The sequence below is a fragment of the Plectropomus leopardus genome, chromosome 13 (assembly GCF_026936395.1).
Source record: "Plectropomus leopardus strain MGB_pleo_1.0 chromosome 13, ASM2693639v1, whole genome shotgun sequence".
NCBI classification, from domain to species: domain Eukaryota; kingdom Metazoa; phylum Chordata; class Actinopteri; order Perciformes; family Serranidae; genus Plectropomus; species Plectropomus leopardus.
The window spans coordinates 6442299-6468216 of NC_142188.1; the positions used below are offsets into that span (position 1 = coordinate 6442299).

Sequence of the window (25918 nt, forward strand, 5' to 3'; positions counted from 1 at the left end):
GACAGTAACAGCAAAGTGATGCTCCTGCTGACCCACCTGTGTCCTCACAGTTGTCTCCTCCGTGTCCGGGACAGCAGCGCCACAGCAGAGCGGTGACGATCTCCTGCTTCTGTCTGTAGACCGGCCGAGTGGACTGCTTGTACCTGCACACACACACATGCACGCGCACACACGGCGGTAAAATAACTCCACAAGGTCAAATTTGAAACTAAAAAAACACCTGAAATTGAATTTAAAAGATCCAAAACATCGCTGAGACAGAAAACTGCTGGAACGAGTGGACGGGGATCTGATGTCAGACTTGTCGTCGGGTCAGAATTAAAACGTCACTTCTCCAGAAACTTTCCAGGAACTGAAGTCAAACAGTGCAGATTAATGATCTGATGGGGTTTCGTGAGTGCACATAGTTTGTATGAACTCCTTATCGCGTCCTCATTGCCTCAGCTGAAGCGAACGAGTGGAAAATCTAATTTAAATAATGAGGTTTTTAGGGGAGATGTTGGGACTCTGGATCAGTTTTCAGGAAACGTTCCAGACTGTTAGTTTGGTATTTTTTATTAACTATTTCTGTCACTTCTGATCATATTTTACTTCAGATGTACATTTGCTTTTTTTACCCCAAAGCTTTAATCTTTGAAGGAGGAAAGTGTTCAGATCGAGCTGCAGATTGGCAGTGAAATTAGTTTGGGTTATTTATAAATAATATCCGTGCGAAAAACAAAGGTTAAAAGAATTTAGAAACTTTTGATTTGTATTGGAAAAATATCTAAAGAAGTTCCTTCTTCCTTTAAAAGTCCTTATATCTAAATTTGGATAATACAAATAATTAATGGAAAATACAGTAAAAATACAATAAAAAAAGGTGCAACAGAGGAATTATACAGTTAAAGTTGCAAGTTATTATATTATACTCCATTTCTTCCAATATATGTCCCTAAATCCTTCAGACTGGACTTAAAGGATGTGAATACTTCCTTCACCACTGACACATATGATTATCATTATTTACTCACATGACCAGATGACAGTCTGGCGTCCCGTTCGGACATCGACTCTGAGACTTGATGGTGTACTGCTCTGTTCCACACACCACCGCCATGGTAACCATACGCCTCTGCACGAAAGCACACCAGTTCCTACACACACACACACACACACACACACACACACACACACACACACACACACACACACACACACACACACACACACACACACACACACACACACACACACACACACACACACACACACACACACACACACACACACACACACACACACACACACACACACACACACACACACACACAGAGTCAGGACGCTGATGTTGTCTCAAGTCGACAGACGACGTCACTTAAAAGAATTTTCTTGCTTGCAGTTTGTTATTGGCCGCTTCCTGTTTGGAGTCAAAGGTCAAACATGTTGTCCTCACCTCAGCTGACCACCAACAGTTAACTGAAAGAATTAGTTTGACAAATATTTGGTTTTAACACTTTTTGTGCAGATAAAACAAAGCAGAAATAACATGAATCGGTGAGCTTCAGAGCTGCTGGAGGGACAGAAAGAGGCTTTCAGAGAGGAAGAGGAGGGGCGAATTTTCCAAATTGTTGAACTATTCCTTTAACAGACTACAATACTTTTAGACTTATTTTACATGCATTGATCAACTACAGCTCCCATAATTCTTAGATGTTGCTGTGTGTCTCACGGGAGTTGTATTTGTTCAATAATACAAAAATATGTGCAGATATTTATTTAAACTTAATGTGGTGAACAAGCTTTTTGGTTATTTTAGTAAGTTTTAGGCTGGTAATTTTATATATATTTTTCTTCTTAATATGTTAACATGTTAATCCATCTCTTAGTACCGGCTGACTTCCTCTCCCATTAGTTCCTACTGGAGATTTAAATCTTTAACAACACACACATAAAGTTTCATGTTTTTAAAAACATCTCAGTAAGTTCTTGAACACTTTTTCCTCCTGTTTTTAACAAACAAACAGGAGGGAAAAGTGTATTTTTTGGGGTCTATTTTCAGCAACGCATTAATCCACATTTGGTGCTCTGTGAGAATTTGTGTCAGCAGGGAAGTGTGTGTGAGACGGAGTCAAAATAAACAGCGGTGTGTGTTCATGGTGATGAAGAAACCTGTCACGCTGTGCCAACAGTGTGGCTCGGTGACGTGTTTTTTAGGGAGCTCTATGGCACAGAGGAAGAAGATAAATCAGACATGCATGAACACACAATACTTGTTAGTAGCTAATTTCACGGTTAGTTTGAGTCTGAACATAAAGATCTTAGGACAAGGTGTTATAAATGAATTTAAATATAATAAATTCACTCTCTCGCACACACACGGAGGCGTCACTCAGAGGCACTGGGCAGCTGTGGTGAATAAAGCCGATTATAAACACGAGTGTGCTATGAGGTCACGGGGGCACAGACGTCAGATAAGGTGTGTTTGGTGTTTCGACGGGGTCACCCTGCAGAACCTCTGACTCACCACAGACCACAGTGACAGCAGTGTGTGTGTGTGTGTGTGTGTGTGTGCACAGAAACACACTCCATGATGTCACAGTGGAGAGCCCAGAGGGGTTTTTAATTTATGGCTTTGGAACATTCAACAAACAAAAGACACATTTACACTTAAAAACTCATGGATTATCTGGAAAACACTTGATCACTAATCAAGATGGGTGGACAGAGGTGGCGAGGCCTGGGGCCCCTGGACCAAAAAGTCTCTGTGTGCAGGTTTTTTGGTTGAAAAGTCAAGCAGATGTCTTTAAGAGTCTTAAAACAACTTAAAAGAGACTGAAACAACAACAATAACAAAAAATACAATAAAGCAATGTAAAACAACCACAAAGACACGCAAAACAACCACAAAGAGATGCAAAACAACCACAAAGAGATGCAAAACAACCACAAAGACACACAAAACAACCACAAAGACTCGCAAAGCAACCACAAAGAGATGCAAAACAACCACAAAGACACGCAAAACAACCGCAAAGACACGCAAAATAACCACAAAGAGATGCAAAACAACCACAAAGAGATGCAAAACAACCAAAAAGACACACAAAACAACCACAAAGACTCGCAAAGCAACCACAAAGAGATGCAAAACAACCTCCAAGAGATGCAAAACAACCCCAAAGAAACATACATAACTTCAGACTCAAAATGGCTACAAGAAAGCAAAACAACCGAGACAAATGCAAAGCGATGAGAGTTTCAAAATAACCATGAAGAGATGGAAAGTGACTACAAAGAGACATAAAATTGGCTAAAAAGAAATGTCAAGCCAAAAAAAAACAGATGCAAAGCAACAACAGAAAGATCCAAAACAACCAGAGAGATGTGAAATTTAAAGGACTTAAAATGATGACAGATGCAAAGCAGTCACAAAGAGGACAGAGCAACTACAAAGGGATGCAAAGTGACCACAAAGAGATGCAAAACCACCACAAAGCAGATATTTGGAGTTGCAAAAAGCAGCTCAATATTGATATCATTTCAGATTAGAGTATTCAAAGTTGCCATTCATTCATTTCCTGTACCTTAAAGGAAGTCTTAACATTTTTTTTTTATTATTTCATTTTATCATTATCAAGTTGCTAAACTGTAACACAATCTGGAAACAGCATTTAAAATCTGAACCTGTCTGAAAGGAAAATCTATTTGGAAAATCTATTTGGAAACTGATCAGTGGGAATGAAACGTGTTTGATTTTATGTGTGTGTTTTATTTCTGTACTTGTGCAGTCGTCGCTGAACTGGTGTTTTTTGGGTTCTGTCTGTTTTCATTGGCCACTGTCCCGTTTGCTTTTTACCTCTTGCCCCCTCCGTCTAATCCTGTGTGGAGTCGCCCCTGCATGATGTTGGTGTGTGTTCACTGTAATGTTGTAATGTTGACGTTGGACTGTTTGCCTGATCACTTCCTGTCTGCTTGAGTCCGTCTGAGTGTCACCAACAGCTCTGAGAGTTCAGCTCCACTTTCACATTTCACAATCATCCGCCTGTTCCTGGAAGTGACTCTTTTTCCAAACACGTTCAGTAAACAAACACGGACTCACATTATCCCATTTTTCAGTCAGAGATCAACATCCCTCTATTTTCTGTTAAAACAGTCAAATATTCTCCATCTTGAACCAGAGCATGCACACGTAAGTGTATGTAATCTGATGTGCTTTGGAGCGGCTCGATAATCCTCCTCATCATGAGAAACCATTTAAAGCAGACAGAGCTTGGTTCTGCTCTACTTCATACATTTTTTTTACTGATCCTCCTCCTGATCTAACTCTGTGGGTCGACCACAAACTGTTTTTTTTTTCATATTGACAAAGTTGTTCTGGACCGGGGGAAGGAGATAATTACCAAGTCTAATCGTTCTCCACATCTTATCAGTGAGAACACTTCAAAGCTTGAAACTGAAAGGAAAGAGCACAGAAGAAAGTCAATAACATTTTCCCATGTCATTTTAAATGGTTCTTATCACGCTGCTGTATGTTCAACAGTGCTTTTTTTTATAAATTTGGTATTTGGTTATTTGATGCCATAAAAACATTGATTTTACATGACTGACAGCTAAATCAGTTCTGCAAAGATTAGTGTGTGCGTATGAAATATCCGAGGTTATGCCGTCACTGAGTCATGTATATTTAAATGAGAGAAGAGCTATTAAGTATTTTTAACAGTAGAGTTTTAAAGGTAAAGAACACTACTTTGGCTTATTTGCATTTCAAACAAGTTTATTATTAATAAGTGATAATTGGAAAAGATGGAGATGAGTTAAAGGCTGGGTTAGGGATATAAAACTGCATCATCTGCATGAACACTGATATCAAAACACTGATTAGGAAGAAGATTGATATTTATGTATAATGTAAATAGCAGTGGGCCAAGAATAGACACCTGTGGCACCCCATTGCTGATTCCAATTCTTTCTTTTTGCGGAGTCATATGGTTTCCTTGTGGTTTGGTAGAAAATATTATGTGGCCCAGTACTGGTCCACATACCAGTATTTGGGAACCATTGCAATACAGCTTCAACTCACTGTGTTTCTCCAGAGACCTAGTATTTAAAGAGCAAAGTCATTTCATTGGGGAATATGCGCCAATGCTCATTAAACATGTATAGAGAAAAGAAAATCAACAAAAAAAGAGAATCTAAAACATTAAATAGTGCAGATGTTCCAACATAGGGATGAAATATAACATAACATTTCAAATATATTTTGGTAGACAGAGGTACCGTCATTGGAAGGCGAATAAACTATAATGTAAACAGGCATGTAATAATGTATAGGTGTAATGCGAAGTACTAAATACAGAGATGTAAACAGGTAGCAAAACAGTAAGTAAGCAAACAGATTGCAGTAACGAGGTAGAAACAGGATCTGGTGAGAGTATTACACATAAGTATAATTATAAATCCATTGTTTCTACATGTGAACAAACCCCTCTGGCTCAGAAAAGCCCCACGTTATTTCCTGTGGTGTCACTTCCTGACACACACACACACACAAAGAGCTATGGACAAAAGGTCCCTCCTCGTCATTTGTACCCGGTCTCAAGTGTCAAAGTCCTGCTCTCTGTAAACACACCATCCATGTGACCTCTGACCTGTGACTAGCGTTCAACAGTAAAATATTTATGCAGAGTATAATTGATAGTAAGCAGCGTTGGCAGCTCAGAGCTCGTTCACGCACAGGTGAGTTAGAAAACACCAGGAGTGGACTGAGAGGAAAAGTAGAGATTTAAGGGCGCTGGAACAACATCAGAGAATAAATCTTTAATCTTCATCTTCAGTTTAACTTGTCCTGTCAGACTGAACTCACAGCAGCTAAAGCTTTTCTCTCTCTGTCCATGTTTTCACCTTCACATGACGCAGCTTAAGCTGAGATATCTTCTCCTCTGTCCTTTTTCAGCCTGAGAAAAAATATTTGTAAAAACCCTGCAAATTATCAGATGATGTTTACCTGCCAGTTACCCGATTTTCGACAGATTTGGCACAAAGCTCCTCTGGGATCCTCCTCTAAAGTTTACTGATAAGATGTTCTGTGAGGAGTTTTGTTCTGAAATGAGACACGAGCTGTTTGACCAACGTGACGCCTCTTCTAAAAATCTGATCATAAACTATATGATGGGATGTTTATGTTGGATCACTGAGGATCCTACATGGATGCTCTCACACTGTTAGAGAAGATGATATTTAGCTGATATCACGAGTTACTTTTGTGATAAATGATTGCAGTTTCCTAAAGTATTTGCCTAAAGTGCTTCAATTTTTCAAAATGAATTTAATAGATGATAAGAGCTTTTCCAGACTCTGTTTTAAACAAGTGATTCACTTTGTTTTAATGTATTTATTTTTTTCTGTTATTATTAATGGTCCTGTTAATCTGTATTATTTATTTTAAGGCAAATATTATTAATGACTCAGATACTTCTCAGCCCCCTTTTTTATTGCAAAATAAAATAAAATAATATATATATATATATATATATAATATAATATAATATAATATAATATAATATATATATATATATATATATATATATATATATATATATATATATATATATATATATATATATATATATATATATATATATATATATATATATATGATAAAATAAAGAAAAAAAGAAGAAAAAAAAAATAAAATGTGTTCAAAATCACATTTAAAGTCCTGGTAATAAATAAATGCAAAACAAACAACTTCAAATATTCTAATATAAAATCACGTTATGTAATATTCTACAGCAATGGACACATTGCGCACACATATGATACACCCTTTGTGCATAAATTTACTGTCAATACACTTCAGTTTATACAGAGAATATTAAAGGAACATTTCACCGACAAAATACTGTTTATGTATCATTTTTGTGGGGAGCTCATGTCTCTGCAGGGGAGCTGATCTCTATTGTATGTATTTAGCCACATTTCAAAGCCTGGGAGAAAGACCCCAGACTGAAAGTTATGACGCTTTGTAGCCATTTTATGTCTCTTTTGTTGTTGTGTTTTCGTGATTAAAATAGGTCCCACAGTTACAAGAGATGACAAAATAATTGCTGGTTTGTGCTGAACAAATCAGACTGAAGAGAAACTGTGGAGACTTTCCAACACAAACGTCCAGTCATTTGGTTTAATTTTGTGCTGTCAGTCATTGTGGAAGACGCAGCGTCTCTTTGTCCAAACAGCCCAGAGGACATCTCTGCTTTATTTGGGGCTGAGCCTCAGAGCGTCACAACCACACAGCTGCGGTCTGTAAAACTGTCACTTTTTAGCCGTGTTTTAATGAGCGTGTAAGAAAGAGATCTGAGTTTCAGAGCGGGAGCCAGACTCGTCCTGAGAGAGATGGAGGAGCTGCAGGGTTTCTGCTGCAGGTCCAAGAGTTCAGATGTGAAAGATGTTTGTGAGTGAGCCAACGTCTGAAGACCAAAGGATCCATGAGGACCAAACAAAGAGCAGAGGACTGGAGGGATCTGTAGATGATACTAAGGGATCGGCAGGATTCACTCAGATATCAGCAGTTTGTCCTGAGGGGGGCGCTACAGGAAAAGGTCGTGGAGTGATGAAAATCTGAGGGAGAGCAGCAACATCTGCAGAAAGTTTAAAGGAAATGTGGCCTGCAGACTTTGCGTATTTATCTGTGTGTCTGACACACTGACAAACTTCCTTCTTTCTCTCCAGCTTTTGTGCTGTTGTTATTAAAGTTGTTTATTTACTTTTTCAGGTTTTTTTTGTCCTTCAGTGAATACCAAATCAAAAAAGCCCTGAGGATTCTCGAGCTAAACATCAGCTCTCAGATATGTATCCCCATTCTCCAAGAAAAGACCTTATCTGCCTGTTAGTCATGTTCAGATTCACCGTCTGAGCTGCAGAATTGATCCACCTGCATGATCTTCAGTCTGATAACAACAACACCGCCTTTATATCTTTTTCTTTGGACGCTGAGTGTCGTCCTTTCATCTGCCAGCTGTGTGTCCTGATAATGGCTGAATGAGCAGTAAATGATGCCTTCATGGTCACATTATCTGCAGCTTCTGCTCACTTTGATCTGAAAACTGCCTGCTTTTGGAGCTTCTTCTTCTGCTCAAGATGGGTGAACTTTTACTTTGAAAGGATTTCAGCGAGGCCTTCGATTAAAAGATCAGCAGCGATTCAAGCAGCCGAAGAGGATGAAGGACACAAGATGAGACTAGAGAACAACTCTGCATGCCAGTACCCATACTACCATACATGCCAGAAAAATATTTAGTATGTCCCAATTCACAGTATGTCAGATGCAGTACACCAAAAATACCAGGATGTTCTCGTGCATCTGGCTGGATTTTGCAGTATGCAAGCCAGGATGGTTTTCTGGCAATTCTTATACATCTGACAGCTGACAGAAGCAGCAATGACGGATGACTAGTTAACCCTTTGAAACGTAAGCATATCGGCTTGATTTCTCTCTAAAACACTGGAGGGCGACGAGCATCTTCACAAAAAATGGCCCAAAAAATGAGTAAAAAACAAAACAAACAAGAAAATGACCTCAAGAACGTGCAAAACATTTTTCTCAGGTTTTAGAGGCTATAATGATTGTAAAAGGTGCCCAAACGCAGCATGAGATAACTGATGTGTTAAAAGGTTGGTTTTTTTTTTTTTTTTATTGGAACAGGGACAACGCGAAAAGATTATTAACCTAATTTAAATTAAGGGGAGATGTAATGCACCAGATTTTAGCAAATTGCGATGTTTCAACCAGCTGGTGGGTAAAACAGTAAACAATTAAGAAAATTTGGCATTAAAATAAAATTAGACATTATAAGAGTACAAAAAAGTCAACCAATAAAAAAATTAAAACACCAACGTTTCTTTAAGTTCCTTTAAAGCTTCAGATTTTCTCTTCTTGCCGCCAAATGACAAACTTGTCCACCTCCACTTCATCAGCACTTAACTACCCGTTGACCTCTGACCTCTGTAGCACGTGTGCCCCCGCTCTCTCCTCAGCCAGCAATGATAACGCTGCGGCTAAAAACAACACGGCAAACCTGAAAAAGCTGCTCTCCATTACAGCAACACAGCGGCGACTCGCAGCACAAAGAGCTCCGTTTGTGAACGACGTGATTAAAGCAGCAGTTTAAAGAGCGGGGGGGTCTTTGAGCTAATGGAGGGTTGTTTTGCTAAAAGCCCTCGAGGATCATTTTATCGGGGAAACTGTGGACGAGTCCTGCAGTGTAATGTATGGATGTAGTTCAGAATAATGACGGAGGCCTTTGTGAACACACTCCAGACACTTAATCCTCTTATTTAGTATCAGAAACACGTTTTTGAACAACTTTTCCTTCCTAAATCTAATGAAAAATGTTGTTGATGTTATGTGACTTCTCCTGTCGCTATAACATTCCAGTAACCATGGTGATGGGTGTTCAAAACATTAGCAGGTTTATTTCTATTGCAGCCGCCGCACGAGCCGTCATTATTTCCAATCAAAGGCCACGTAGATGCGTTAAGCGAGTGATAATGGAAAGGCGAGCCCCTTATGGCCACGTATGAGGGATTTCTGGGAGGTGATAGTTCAAGATTTCACGGAGAAATTGTGGATTCAAAACTTCCAGATGATCCGCTCAACTTTCGAAGAGTTATGCGATGCAATAACACCTCTCGTAGCGCCTGCTGCATCATACCTGAGAGAGCTAGTTGCTACTGACAAGCTCATATCCACAGCATCATGTGACCTATCACATTTATCTTTATGAACCCTACTACACTTTTATCCATACTTCAACATCTTGCCACTAAAAATCAAGCACAAGTAATACAAAAAGCAGGTTTAGCAATAAAGGAGGAAAAAAATGCAAACATTAAACCTCCAGGTCCCATTAAACTACATCTCTTCATCTCTCACATTCTCGTGTTTAGATCTCGTCAGACGCAGCTAATAAAGAAAAGGAGGATTATGGGTCGCCTTTGGGAGCAGCATTTAGTGAAGTATTTCAGGAATGATCACACAGACAGGAAGTACATGCAGGTGGAGTCCATAAAACAGCACTCCCCTGCGATCAATTAAAGATGCAAACATGATAATGTTGGTCTGAGTAGATGTCAAAGTGTTGTCTTTGTACATTGTGGTGAATAATAAATCCTGCAACCTCAGGATGAGCCTGTTGTTTAAGATCCAGAGGAAGAAGAAGTATTTGGAGTCTTCACTGAAGTAAAAGGACTAATATCACACTGTCAATATACACCACTAGAAGTTAAAGTCCTGCATTCAAACCTTACATAAATAAAAGTACATTGCCTATTTTCGACAAATATACTTAACCCTATGAAACCTGGAGCGGCATCATTTTCTTTGTGATGCTTTCAGACGCCTTCCACAAGTATTTAAACCAAACCGGTGCAATATTTTCAAACTTAACAAACTCAACAAAGTGCATGATGAGTTTTAAACCACAGACAGTGATACGAACTGATTTTATGTGTTAATGTTTTCTTAGTGACCTGTTTATGCGTTTGTTTTACTAACTGATTGTCTGCATTTTATTGTTCTGTCTTCTGTGCAGATATCCACCCTGGTGGACAATAAAGATGATTATCTAAAATGTCTAGGAAAAAAAGTTAGGGAAAATATATTTATAATGTTCAAAATTACAAACTTAAAATTAAGTAACATAAGTATTAATTTTTAAGCACTTCTTCCATGTCAATTCTTCTTCTTTTTTTTTAAATTTAAACTTTTTTCTCTTTCTTTTTTTTTACTTGTACTTTTTACTGATTGCTAATTTTTTGGTCATTTCTTCTTTCATTGTTCATTGTCCTATTTCGATGTTTTTTCCACTGCTGAATTAATGTGCATGCTCGATTTAGCTGCTGTCGATTTTTTATGTTGAGCTCATTTTAACTTCTTCATATACTGCTGGCTTTCACTGACAGAAATGCATCACATTCAATAAGACCACCATATGGTTGTAATGTAGCTGTCCTGTGAGAGCCAAGAATCTGCAAATATATATTTATTATATTATATATATTATATTTCCACAAACTGGTGCCCCCAATCTACACCCTCAATCTATTGCAAGAAATGTGATCTTAAACATGGAGGATTACTGGAGGTGTGGAAACCAGGTAAACCTATTCTCAGCTAAAAGATATTTAAGCCTGGACAGACAGACGGACGTTAACATCCTGGTTTTATTTTCACTTTACACATGAAACAATAAACTGCAGTTAAAGATTGTTTTCTGCTCAGTGTGAAACCTGTGAGGACCGGCTCGGTCTAATACCTGGAGGACAAACACAGGGGACTCCTACAGTCTGTCCGAGACTCATAAAATCATAAAATTAATGTGTGGCGTCTGGGCTGTGTGTGTGTGTGTGTGTGTGTGTGTGTGTGTGTGTGTGCGTGTGTGTGTGTGCGTGCATGTGTCTCTCAGCAGCAGCCTGGGTGGTAGCAGCCTGTTATACGCATGCTGGCAGTCAAAACATTTAGACGCTCCCTGTTTGGTAATTCTGTGTATGTGTGTGTGTGTGTGTGTGTGTGTGTGTGTGTGTGTGTGTGTGTGTGTGTGTGTGTGTGTGTGTGTGTGTGTGTGTGTGTGCGCGCGCGCGCACACGTGTTATTGTTCTATCTTTGTGAGGCCCAAATCAAGTTTTAGTCTTTAATATTTTGGGAAAGTGAGGACATCTGTGCGAGCGTCACTTCTTTAGCGAGGCCTTTGTGAAAGTTAATGTGAGAGAGTGATATTTTGGACATGTGGACAGGACGATTAGTGGACGATTCATAGTAAGACAAAACATTGCAGGTGTTTGCAGTCATCAAACTCACATCAGCTCACAAGCCGCTGAACAAAAACAAACCATATTTAACGTCCGGTAACACAAACACCACCAACCTAAACTTAGGCTACTTGAACTACTTTGTATACAGTTATCTAGTTTAGTCTGGTGGTTCCCAACCTAGAGGTCAGGGCCCCTCCGAAGGGTCACCAGATAAACCTGAGGGGTCATGATAAGATTAATGGAAGAGAAGAAACAAAGTTCTGATACACAAATCTGTTTTCACTTTCTGGACTTTCCTCTAATCTCAGATTTTCTGGGTGAGTTATTGAGCCAGAAATCACAACTGAAACGAAACCATGTGAGAGGTTTACAGGAGTTAACAATGTGTCGTATTTTATACCTTTATTATATATTTTGAACGTAATTTTTTCATCTGAAAGCAGCCAGTCACTGCAAAATTAATGCAGAAGTGTAACAGCTCAATATTTCTCTCTGAAATGTCATTTAGGATAAATATAAAGCTACATAAATTTGAGATACTCAAAGTACATCATTGGTGCTCAGATCTCAAATGTTCGAGAGAGACCTACTAAAAGGACATTGCTTTCTCATACCGAAAAAAACAGAGCAAGTCGATTTCTCCTGACTTCTAAATTGACTTACATGATCTGCCCCAAAACGACAAATACTGCTCTAACACTTGTAGTTCTAAACACGTCCTTAATGTGATGAATTATCGCAGTTCTGCCCTAAAACTACTTGGTTAGGTTAAAAAAACATTATGGTTTGGCATTAAAGAAGCACTTTAGACTAAAAATAATGTCACGTATGTCATGTAACATACACGTAGCATGTACAAACACTAATCTATGCTGTCATTAAAAAAAGGTCAAGCCTGACTTCAGGACACGAATGCCAGTCTCTTGGGTAAAAGTCCTGTGTTTGTTTGACCCATCCCTCGCACTTTGCGCCCAGCCTTCGATATTTGTGCAACATTATGCAGACTTTGTCAAGTATGAGTCGTATTAAGCTGCATGCACAGTTAAATTACGTGGTTGTTTTTTCGGTGAGAGCGGACCTGACAGGAAGGATCGATATGATCATCTAAATATGTTGTAATTAATCACAGTTTTGTTCTTACTACACATGTGCCATGCTTGTTTCTGGTGAAATTATGATTTTCTAATATTACTGCAAACAACAGAACTGTACATACAGAGAATAAATTAAAAATAATAGCAATTATTTCAATCTTCTATTCATTGACCGATTATTTTCTCCATTGTTGTTGTCAGAATACACTGTTTCCAAGGTGACGCCGGATAAAAAGCATTGAAAAACAGCAAAGGCTTACATCTGAGAAGCTGGAAGTGTTAACTGTTTGACTTTCAGGCTTATCAAAAGAGAAACTGATTCACGTTCTGAAAACTACAAACTGAATACAAGCTTCAGCTCAATTTTTCACTTCATCACACATCTCTCTTTAGAAAAATGAACTTTTTCAGGAGGGAAAAACAGCAGAATGAGAGAAATAACATAGTAAGTGATCTTAAGATCATATTTTTTGGACTCACCCATTTCTGGCCGGGTGGTTCCCTCCCTCCCCCAGCGGCGGGGTCTCAGTCGCTCTGGGGTGAAGCCTCTGGAGATGAGGGGGCAACAGTGCCCTCCCGAACCCCCCCAATGCTCCTCCTCCTCCTCCTCCTCTTCTTCTTCCCAGCTCCTCTTCATCCTCCTCCACCTCAGGGTCTCGTGCTCTCACCTCACAGTGAGCGCTCACCAGTAAGCCCAACACCAGCACCAGTTCTCCCACCGCCGTCATGTCTGCTGCCCTCCACATCACTGAGTGGACGCTCGCACGACCACCAGCAGCTTTTAAACAGCTGGAGGAGAGAGAGAGAGAGAGAGAGAGAGAGAGAGAGAGGAGGAGGAGGAGCCACTCCTCCTGTTTCCTCTGGTTAGCCCCCTTCATCACTCTTCTTCTCCTCCTGAATACATTCAATCTATATAATCTCTCATTTTATCGTCCTGTTTTTCCACATTTTTTCTGTTTTGTTCTCTTTTTGAATAATAACATCTATCACACGTCTGGAAGAAGTATTCAGATCTTTTACTGAAGTAAAAGTGGAAACAATAATCTCATGCAATTTAAAGTTCTGCTTTCAAAGACCTAAAGATGGAGTAGGCAGTTTTATTTTGGTGTCATTGGGTAGGAATCTCTAAAACACTTTTAGCATTTTGTAATTTAAGTGGTCTGAGAAAAAAATAGTATTTTTTGTTAAATTAAATTAACCTGTGACAGGACACTTTGGCTAATCACAGATTATTTCAGAGGGAATGCTATTTTACTCATTGCTTTTCACTCATCCTAAATCTTCAGATATTGCCACTTTGCAGAGAACTTCTGCATCTAAATTTTACGCTCTAGACAACCAACGCCAGGATGTAAAGAAGAGCACATGATGGCAGAGATAGTTAGGATTAGGCAACAAGGGCGTGGATAATAAAGTGTAAAAAAACCCCATCATGTTCAGATTTGAAGTCCGGGGTTTATTAGATTAATAGATAGACAGATATATTATGCCATTTCAGGTTGCGTTTAACCTCATGCCATTCAGCGGTGTATTATGCTCACAAAACAAATGCACAATATGGCTTTTGGTGTCAGGATCTTATGTCGAAAGCACGGCAAAAGCAGCAGTATTTGACAGCTTTGGAAAGAGAATCGGCTGACTCTGCAGATGCAGACGCACGCTGCATCTCTTCAGATGGTGAAAGTGAAGAATCCTGCAAAAAAGTTGCTTATCCAGCACTGGCAGCAACTCGCCTCCACTACAAAGCAACCCAAAGGAGAAGGAAGGACTTATCAAAAAGAGTCTGAAAATAAACAAACCAAAAGTCAATATCAGTGAAGCATTTCAGAGATGGAGAGAAGATGTTGCTAATATTTTAGCTTTCTGATAATCAGAGCTAAAGACTCACGGCTGCGGCTTCAAGTTCACGTTTATTTAGCCAACGTTAGCTTGAGCCTTGTGTCCTCCGTCTCACCGGGCCGCCGCTATAGGCCACTCGTTAAAATGACTCCATCGACTTTTGGTTTTGAACTTCCAGGTGAAAGTCCATCAGAGCAGTAGCATCAGCCGAATCAGCCGAAATAAAGGATCAATGAGGGCCTAGACACATCGCAGTGACGAGGGCTGTCTGCTTGAAGGGTGTCTGACGCCAACACCAACATTACAACCCTCTCTGCACCCTTTTCCAGATTTCTGCCTACCCCAGCTTTAAGTTTAAGTACATACATCAAATTTTAATTTCAAAAGTAAAAGCACTTATGCGGAGTAATAACTGGATTATAATTATTCATGCGTTAATGTCTTATCACCATAATGCTGCAGATGGTAAAGATGAAACTGGTTTTAAAACCACTGAGTTGTTAAATGAGTAATAATACATTACTTTTTAATTTATTGATCATATATTAAATGTATTGCAGTAAAAAGTATATTTGAGTGTATATGAAGTAACACACGTTTCATCTCTTTCTCTACATTCCTTCCCCTTTTTCTTTCTTTCGGTCCGTCTTCATCCTCTTCCTGTGGAAGCGATAAGAGCGGAGGAAGCGAGCTGCAGGAGAAATGACCTCCTTCCTCTCTGTGTGTGCGTGCATGTGTGTGTGCTGCTGTATTTGTATCTTTGCGAGGACCAGTTGGAGAGTTTTCTACCTGCAGACTGAAGAAGTTCATCAGAGGGTTGTTTGAGGGTTACGATTTGGTTTGAGGGTTATTGCGAAAGCTAAATGTGCCAAAAATCATGCACCACAACCTCCAACAAGAAGGAAGTTAACTACAAACTAAAAATGCTTGCAATCATGGTTGAAGTTCCTCGCTGTCCAGTTTAAAACACATTAATGCAACACGCAGATATTATGAGGGACAACAGAAGTTATAGATTTCAGATCACGGGATGTTGTGGAAAGAACCACGTTGATAAGATGGTATGACAGTTTTGTATTTTGACACAAAAACATATTTATATTTGTATGTTTTCATCTTTATGTTGGATCATAAACAAATGATAAACTAGAGCTCAAGTTGTTAATATTTATTGTAAACTGATGTTTTTTGGCAGTGAGAACATATCTCAGTTGTTGTAAGACGTCTCACTCTGACACTTTATGACGTGATTTTTTTTGTTCATTTAAACCACTGAGGCAGATTAAAGTGAGTCAAAGTGAGCTGCAGTTAGAGGAGGGGGGACGCCGATGGTTCCTGTCCAGGCTGAGAGAGACGGGGACTTTTCCACTGGGAGCGGGGGCCGGTTGGTTGGCTGGCTGGGTGGTTGGGGGTCATTTCCGAGGATTGTTTTAGAGCTATGAGGAGGAGGGAGGTCTGAAATGAGTGGCAGAGGAAGAGAAAGTGTGGAGGGACACAGAACTGAAGACGTTATGATGAAAGTAGATCATATTAATGTATAATATTTTTTAAAGTTTGAGTTTGAAAAGTGCATTTTGTCTGCAGAGTGGTATGAGTTAATATTTGATACTGCACATAAAATAATGTAGAAAAATTAATGTTGCTGCTAATCAATGGCATATCCTAGACTGTGATAATAACAAAAAAACAACAACTTGGCATTTATCATATTGAAAATAATTCATTTTTTGTTTTGTTTTTTTTCATCTAAAAACTTATTGGCATCATGACAAAAACCTGGCATTTAAGGGTTAAAATTCTGAAAATGTGTGACTATTTGATCTTTATCAAAAAAAAAAAATGAACTCAATGAAAAGAGAATATAATGTGAATGTATAATATTTGAAAATAGCTTTTGTGTGCAAAGTGATTTGATTGAAGCTGGCCCTAAGGGTTACGTAAGAATTTGAAATGTAGGATTTTTACTTGTAACAGAGTATTTTTACACTGTGGTATTGCTTCTTTAGCTGAAGTAAAGATCTGAACACTTCTTCCAACACTGTTTGTCAGCTCTAAATCCGTCAGGCAGTAATTATAGGAGCAGATAATCGAGGCAGACAGGAATAGTTGAGTGAACAGCTGATAAAATGAAGATAAAGGAGCTTACTGGTGTCATGGTCCCAACAGAAGTAACTGAGTATCCACAAGTGAGCAGGAACAGGTGAAAACTTTGGACGATACACACTGAGGGGGGTAATTTAGATAAGAGGAACAGCTGGATTTAAGAGTCAGGTGATTGAGACTGGAGGGAGAGTCTGAGGACATCTGGTGGACAAATGATCTGTCCTCTTATTCTTTCAGTGTAAGACAGAAATATTCATCACACTTCTCTATATAATAACATATATTCTTGAAACTTTGTTTGTTGTCATCTTTTAGTAATTCCATAAAAATGTATTTCGCACATTCTTTCTCTACAGGTTGTCACATAAAGTAAAAGTATTTGTGTATCAGTCTGTGTAGTGAAGCTGTGAACAGGTTTAAATTAATAAGGGAGCTGGACAGTGTGGAAAAAAATACGTTTTTACTTCTTTTTACTCCATTTTAAAAATGTAAACCATCTTTTGCTTTATGTTTTTCATTGTAAATATTACTGTATTGTCTGTCTGTCTGTCTGTTGGCTTAATGATTTATCTATTTTATTTTTCACGTTACTTGTTTTATTTCTGTTGTTATTTATTTTTGCTGTTGTATATGTGTGCAAATACTGAAAAAAGTTGGGGTTGAAGTTAAGGAAAGATGGTGGTTTGGATCAGAGATGGGATTTTCTGGACCAAAAATAAAATTCAAGCTATATTCTCCCCTGTCGTGTAACACTGGGGACACGGCTAAGTGGCTTGAACAAGCTTTCAGCTTAAATGAATAATGTTTAATTATTAGAATCTATCTGATGATTTGTGTCTTTGCATCTTTAGTAGCCTACGTTTGCCTCCTGGACTCAGACACGTCTCAAAAGAGCTGCAGCTGACAACATCTGACATTTACAGAATGATTCACAAAACTGATGTGACTTTGACATTTGAACACGGATGAAACTGCCATGATGAGCTGTGTTCAGGATCTCACCAGGAGGTGGCAGCAACCTGTAACACTTTTGTTTATTCAAATGAAGCTGGTTCGCATAAAAAGGGCTTCTGCATCATATTGTAAAATAACCACTCTTAAGAACAGAGAACTGTCAACTTACATCCACTAAAAGTGCTTGTTTTGCCACTGACAGACTGGGATAGTTATTATAAGACAACAACATTATGGGATTCATTACAAGCAAGATAAACCTTTTTGATAGAGAGTAAGATCCTTTTAGCTCAGCCAAAAAGTCCTGAAATCACTATAACCAAACCACCAGACTTATTTAAATAAACAACTGGTGCTGGGCTTTTTTAATAAAGATAATAACAGTAATAAACTTCATTTATGTAGCACTTTCCTTAACAAGGTTTCCAGAAGTTAAAAACAAGGCAGCAACTAGATAATAAAACAAAACAAAATTAATACTGGGATTTTTTCATAGTATGAAAAGTAGTGTACAATGGCTTTTATGATAATAATAATATGTTTTATTACTATTATCATTATTATTATTATTATTATTATTATTAGTAGTAGTAGTAGTAGTAGTAGTATTAGTAGCATTAGTAGCATTTTATTAATTTGGAGAGAGGCCATGTATGTTATGGTCATGGTAAAACACACTTCATTCATAGTTGAGAGAATTTAAAATTCACAGAAGCCACCTTGGTTCATCCTTGCACTGATGCAACAATCATCAACTCTGGTTTGGTTGAAATAAACCCTCGATTTTCCAAGTTTGATAAGAAAACATGCTGGCTCTGTACACACTAAAATCACTCTATATGTAAAAGGAACCAGGTGGGTTTGATGAAAGTGATTTCAGGGCTGTTTCTAGTTAAATCTTACATACTAAGTCCAGTCCATTATTTTGTCAGACACTTAAAATACTGAGCATGTCACCGGAAAAAACAAACACTTTAATGGTAATAATGATAATTGGAGGAGAAACCAGCAAGAAGGTGCAGCAACTCAAGTTTATTAATGATCAGAAAAAAGGCCAGCAGAGTAAACTGCCTTTCTAAATGCAGTCCTCCTGGAGGAACAGGGAGAGAAAAGCTCTTCACTGGAGCCTTGCTTACTTATATAACCCACCATGAGTAAGTAACACTGTGCTGTGTTTGGAGGGAGCTAAGTGATATAGACTATGCACATAAACGAAAGTACCAGGAGAGATAAGTTGTGAACAGTAACGTTTACTTAGACCAATTAACAAGCACCAATTTAAAATATATTTGCATAAACGTAAGAATAAAAATTGGGCCCTTTAAAATAAATGAGTTTTTGTTTTTGTCAATAGTGCTTTAAGTCTGTCTGCTTTGTGATCACTTTTAGTATTGGTCAATCCACTGTCAGTGGCTCTCCTTTAAAAATGTTTGGCATGGGTCCTGCAACAGTTTTGGAAGAGTATGCACTTTTGGATGAATGTGTCTAGCAGTCCAGGCGACTGGCACCGTCCTACCACCAGATGAAGTATGCGATGGGTCGATTCTGCGGCCAGTCAGGATCACACTGGGAGGCTCGTCATCGATGGAAAGGGAACTTCTGAGTGGTTCTCACTCTGTCAATAAGTACTGACCTGTTTCTGAAAACAGGACTTTAAGATTTTTTTTTTATTCGTCTATATGTTGTACGACAATACACGACCATGTAACACCACATGCTGTATAATACTCAATGCTAACACGTAGAGGCCTATTTATCACACTCTAGTTCAAAACTTTCCATTTCAACACAATTTCTGAATCACTATACAGTAAAACCAGCATATACCATCACACATAGTAGTACTAATCTATACTAACCATCTGCAATAGCATCAGGCTACACGTTATCCTATGTAAGAAAAATGGTGGGCAGTGCATGCTTCAAATAGCTCTTCTTACATTTGCAACGCTCATAGAGTGGTGACGGGATGAAGCAACCGCTGTTTTTAAGATGAGTAAAACCTTAAGAGTTCAGAAACCATGTTTAAGCAGTCATATTTTATATTCCAGAACAAAACGTCAAAATATATTCAGCCTGGATTAACCACAGACCTTAATCAAGCATTTTACTGAAAACCCATAGACTTTAAGATGAGGGAACCGGAAGTGCTAAAAGGTTAACGGACTTCCGCGTTTTAGGACTCATTACTACACCCTTCATACACTGATGAAAGTACATATGTCAGAAACAAAATGTTATATATACCCACAGCAGAATTCAAACACATTTTCACACTAAAAATCATCATGGAAACCAATTTGGTATTTTTAATTACCTTCTCTTCTGTGAAATTCACTCAGCTAATCTTTGAAACGCACATAATGCAGCTGTACTGAGCTAACCTGAGCACCAGGTCACTGCTTTCTGATGTATAAAGGCTCCTAATCAACAGCTTAATGATTTAAAACAGTATCAACAATCAATAACAACAGTGCGGGGCCAATAAACGTCCACACAACACTCAAAAAACGTTCAGGCAATGTAGCACTGCACGCGCAATTAGCAATGTTAGCATCATTTGGTTCGCTAGCTTACCGAGATAAACAGAGGCGGAAAAACTGACTTTTCTTGAGGTCCCGGTCGCTTCTCTTTAGTTTACCTTCTGTGTTGGTTCGTTAACTTGTTGATACGTTCGCTTTTATCTTCTCTCCTAACTTTAACTCCGTCCGGTTACTCTGCTCTCCTGTCGCCATCATATCTGCTGTTTCCCCGCTTTTCCTCACGTACACACGCGCAGGATGACGCAGTGACGTCGTGATCTGTCAATCAAGTTCAGCTGGGGGAGGGACTATCGATCCTGATTGGCTGATCTTTCGCCGTCTGTTTGTAAAGGGACAACACACTGTTTTTAATGCCTTTTTTATTTATTTTAACCCTGTATTGTCACTGTCACTGAGTCCTGTTGGCTCCTTGGTTTCTCCCTCTGACTGTTCCTACGTTGCAGCATTTTTGTTATGGCTGCTGGCTGCAGCACTCTCGCTAAATACTGAACCAACTTCAAAAACTTCCAAAAAATAGTCACTTTGACAGTGAAACATGGGGAAATAAAGTCAGGGTTGAAAGGAATACCAACGTTACTCTTTAGCTCTTTTGATTTATTCTTTATTCTGTCTTGATTGTGTTTAATTCTGTTATTAGTGCTATTATTTCCCTGTTAACTGCTCAGATTCTTTGAAATATATTCACTCATATTGGTATGGGTTGTTATTGTTGTTTTTTTTTGTAGTTATTTCTCTCTTGTTTAAGTTTAATTTAAATTTTGTCTGGCCCTAGTTTGACATTATTTTTCGACTCTTATAGTTGTGTTGCCTCTGCAAGAAACCCTCCTTACTTCTGCTTTGCCTTGTTTGTCAAAGCACTTTATAAACTCTGTTTTTAAAAAGTGCTATTCAAATAAAAACATTATTATTACTACTACAACTTCTACTACTGGTAGTATTATTATTATTTTTAATAAGAAAAATGCAATAGGCCACAGTCTTAAGTATACATAGACAGTCATGATGACTATGCATTTTTCATTTTTCTCATGCACACAGTCTGTCTGGCTGTTAACACTGTTGTTATGGCAAACAGCAGGCCTCTGGGGAAACTTTCCTACTGCGTTTCTTCAGAAGAGCTGCCTCTGGTTCTGGGTATTTGGAGAAGCTGGTTGGAAGGACAGGAAGTGTTGTGGGTGTGGTAGTGATATGCCCACAAGGTTTCTCAGTTGAATCTTTAATGTTACCGGTGTAGTTATAAATAGCTGCATTCAACAGACGATCATAGTCCATGCACGCACACATACACACACGCACGCACACATGCAGTCTGGCTGTTAGCTGTTTCAAGGACGACAACGGCAGTAGTGTGTCTGCTGCTTAATGCATTTCCCAGGAATCAGCCTCTGGCGTGGGTGTTTTCCTGGTCGATTTTGAGAAGCACCACATGGTTGCCATGGAGTTACAGTTACATTCATTCGATGGGCGATGGGAGCACAATGGGTGTGGTGGTCATAGTCCTACATCTATTTGGTACTACTAAAATTTCCAATGCTTAATAGCAGTAGAGCCTATAGCCTATAAATTTCTATAGAAAGACACGGTCTGTAAATTGTGTTGACAAATCTCCTCTTTTTGCAGCTTAAGAGCCTATTCCATATATACATATTTTTTATGAACTCTTGAGTAAGCCAAAAACATGTTTAGGGAAGTCAACTTTTGAATCAAATCGCGTCATCCCTGAGTCTAAATGGATGTTTTTACTAAATATGAAGAAATTCATTATTGACATATTACATCCACAAGAACGAGACGGACATACAGACAACCTTAAAACAAAATGCCTCTGGTCACGACTGCTGCAGACACAAAAGCATAAAAAAATGAAATTTCTCTTAATCCATTTAACTCTCTTGAAATAAAAACCAAAAAGTTAATAAATGAAAAAAAATAAGGGCTTGATACTTAAAGAGTAAATGGTGTAAGCTGAATAGGGTCCCAAACTGACGTCCTCATTCTCCTCATCGCCATTACTCACTCAAACACTGACATGCAAACTGCACACATACACACAGCCCACTGATTTATTGCCTCTTCAAAAAAGGACTTGTTTCGCAGAAGTCTTCACCGTCATAGTAGCGCACAACACATCACTGTTATCTCAGCAACCTTTCAACTTACAGTACGATGGAATGGGAGGAACATGTGATGATGACTTTGCATTTTCGTAATTTAACTGATGTTAACTCATAATAAGAAAGACAGCACCCACCTTCAGCTGTTAAGTTTTTTAAGCAGTGACTCAAAGAAACCTCAAGTTCAGAGGAAAGCCTACTAGACCCAATTACCAAATTCACCCTAAATATTTGGAACACAACAATAAGGAGATACAAACTAGACAAAGAGACAAAGATTTAAGGTGGTTAATGTATGATAGTAAATTTCAGCCGAGAAAAGAAGATCGGAGCTCTAAGAGATGGGCCAGAGAAAGCATCACAGCAATATGTATAATGATAGAAAAAGGAGAAATGCAAAGTTTTCAAAACCTAAAAGATAGATTTAAACTGGACAGAACTGACTATTTTAGACATCTACAGGCAAGGGGTTATTATAGAAGGGAAATAAGAATAGATAAGAACACAGAGCAGAATGGGGTAATTAAAGTAATTATTGATGCATATAAAGGGAAAATGGGTGGAGTGACCTCGGCTCTGTACCAGGCTCTGTTGAAGAGTAGGGGAAACTCAACCCTCTATATAAAAGAAAAGTGGGAAAGATAACTTGGAATTGATATAACTGAGGAAGACTGGCATAAGGTGTGTCGGGTGCAACAGTCAACCACCGGGTCAAGAGTATGGAGGGAGTTCGTTGGAAAATTGTTGTACGATTCTTCATAACCACAAAGGCAAAAGGGAGATACACCCCAGAGCAGAATGCGTGCTGGAGGCTATGTGGACAGGAGGCGGGGGACCACACACACATATTTTGGAAATACCAAAAGTTAAGGGAGTACTGGGAGAAGGAGTATGGGGAGTATTAAAGGGGGTAATAGGCTATGAGGTGCCTCAGACTGGCCTGGTGTTACAGCTGGGGAATCTGACACAGGAAAACACTCAGGGCCGGGATACATGATAAAGGTACTGTTGGCAGCCAGCAAGAGCTGACCCACCTAAAAAGGAGCAATGGTTGGGTATAATAGAGGAAATATATGAGATGGAAAGACTCACACACATATTGAGGGTCCAGGAGGGGAAATTTGAATCAAAGTGGGAAAAATGGGTCAAGTATAAAAGAAAAGTGAATGACACCACAGATTAGGAGATGTAGTTTCAGATCAGGGCAATGCATAAGGACAACCTCATGTCACTAGATAGATTTCTTTTATAGTTAATGTTGTTGTTATTATTATTATTGTGTTGGAAATGATATGTCTATGTTTATGTCTCTATGTAAATGTCTTTTTTTTAAAAAAAAAAAAATGAAGTATCAAAAAAAACCTCAAGTTCAGTGTGTCAGTGATGAATAAGTTTAGGGATGTTTCACGTTCTGTTTGTAAAGGGACATCATACTGTTTAATTACATTTTTGATTTCTTTTAACTCTGTATTGTCACTGGGTTATACCCACCAACTCATTCAGAGTCCTGTTGGCTCCTTGGTTTCTCCTTCTGCTCTCCTCGGGCTCTCTCCTGCTCCTGTCCCAGCTGACATTGGACATTTTTCTGGTTGATAATCACACCCAGTCGGTGTTGTTCGACCCTGTTCTCCCTCTGCTGAGCTCAAACAACAGTGTTGGAGGGAGACACCATTAAGTGGATACAGTCGACACGTGCCCGAAGTGGTTACGTTGCAGTCTTTTTGCTATGGCTGCTGGCTGCAGCACTCTCGCTAAATACTGAACCAGCTTCAAAATCATTTTTTCCCATTGGTCACTATGACACTGAAACATTGGGAAATAAGGTCAGGGTAAAAAATAACCCTAAAGTTATCCTTTAGATTTTTTTTTGTTTATGTTTTAATTTAAAATCTATTATTAGTGCTATTATTTTTTGTGTTAATATTATATTCTTTGAATTGAGTCTACTCGTATTGGTATGGGTTGATATTGTATTTTGGTTTTGTAATTTTTTTTCTCTTGTTTGATGTCTTATTTAAATTTTGTCCGCCTTAGTTCGGCATTGTTTGCCTCTGAAAGAAACCTCTCTTACTTCTGCTTTTCAGCTTTGCCTTGTTTGTCAAAGCACTGATAAACTCTGTTTTTAAAGGTGTTTTATCAGTAAAGTTATTATTATTATTATTATTATTGATGAAAAAGGGCCACAATTTTTAATAAGCAAACACCAGCGCTCTGGAGAAGTTTTCCCGCTGCTGGCTGCACTTCCACCGAGGCTGCCTCTGGGTGTTTATCAGGTGGATAAAATGAAGCACCACAAAGTTTCTTGTTCTAGATGTATGTGATGTATGTGTATCTGTCCTGGACTCGTTTAGAAGGACAGGAAATGCTGTGTGTGGTGGTGATAAACCCACAAGTTGAATCTTCACCCAGTTGAATCTTTAATATTACCAGTACAGTTTTGAATAGCAGTAACTGCATTCAACAAATGATCATAGGACAGCACGCAGGCACGCAGGCAGCCTCTGGTGTGGGTGTTTGTCCGGTCGATACTGGGAAACACCACAAAAAAGTGGACTTTATCCACTTAAAGTTATGGTGTCTCCCTCCAACACTGTTGTCTGAGCTCAGCAGTTACAGTTACAGTCATTCACACTCCTACATCTATTTGGTACTGGGATTATTTCTAAAATTTCTGATTCATAATAGCAGTAGATGTATCACACAGATGTTTAAAAGCCAAACACACATATTTCACATGAGCCTATAAATTTCTATAGAAAGACACGGTCTGTAAATTGTGCTGACAAATCTCCTTTTTGCAGCTTAAGAGCCTTTTCCATATATACATACTTTTTATGAACTCTTGAGTAAGCCAAAAATATGTTTAGGGAAGTCAATTTTTGACCTTTGACCACCAAAATCCAATGACCTCATCACTGAGTCTAAATGGATGTTTTTATCAAATATGCAGAAATTCCCGTAAGTCATTACTGACATATTACGCCCACGAGAAGAAGGTGCCTGTATTGTTCGGTCAACCAGCAGGTCCTTGCTTCTCCTCGTGTACCCGTGTCACTGCCTGCATGCCTGCCTGTGCTCCTCGCTGTTTTATCACAGTGTCACAGTAAATATTGTCTTAAATCTGCCTCTTGTGATCTGTGTCGTGCTCTGGGGTCCCTGTCAAAACTGTAAAAATGCCTCTGGTCACAACTGTTGCAGACACACACAAACTTCATACTTAAAGAGTAAACAGTGTAAGCTGACTACGGTCAAAATGACTTCCTTATTCTCCTCATTTCCATTACTCACTCAGATCCACTGACACATGAACACAACTCACTGATTCATTGCCCCTCAAAAAAAGGAGTTCCCAGAAGTCTTCAAAGCAATAGTAGCTCACAACACATCACTGTTTACTTAGCAACACACACACACACACACACACACACACACACACACACATACCTAACAATGTGAAAACGCACTGCGGTTTTTATGAATG

General features: G+C 38.8%; 1 protein-coding gene across 1 annotated transcript in view; it reads right to left on the bottom strand.

Moving 5' to 3' along the window:
• Positions 1–13654, bottom strand: part of mmrn2a (multimerin 2a) — a 32372-nt gene extending 18718 nt beyond the window's left edge. Inside the window, exons 1-3 of the mRNA XM_088086373.1 lie at positions 13365–13654; positions 1014–1136; positions 37–143 (exon numbers count right to left, since the gene is read on the bottom strand). Of these exons, the coding sequence (XP_087942499.1) occupies positions 37–143; positions 1014–1136; positions 13365–13630 (496 nt within the window). The 5' untranslated portion in view covers positions 13631–13654. The remainder of the gene's footprint in view (positions 1–36; positions 144–1013; positions 1137–13364) is intronic.
• Between the last annotated feature and the right edge of the window lie 12264 nt (positions 13655–25918).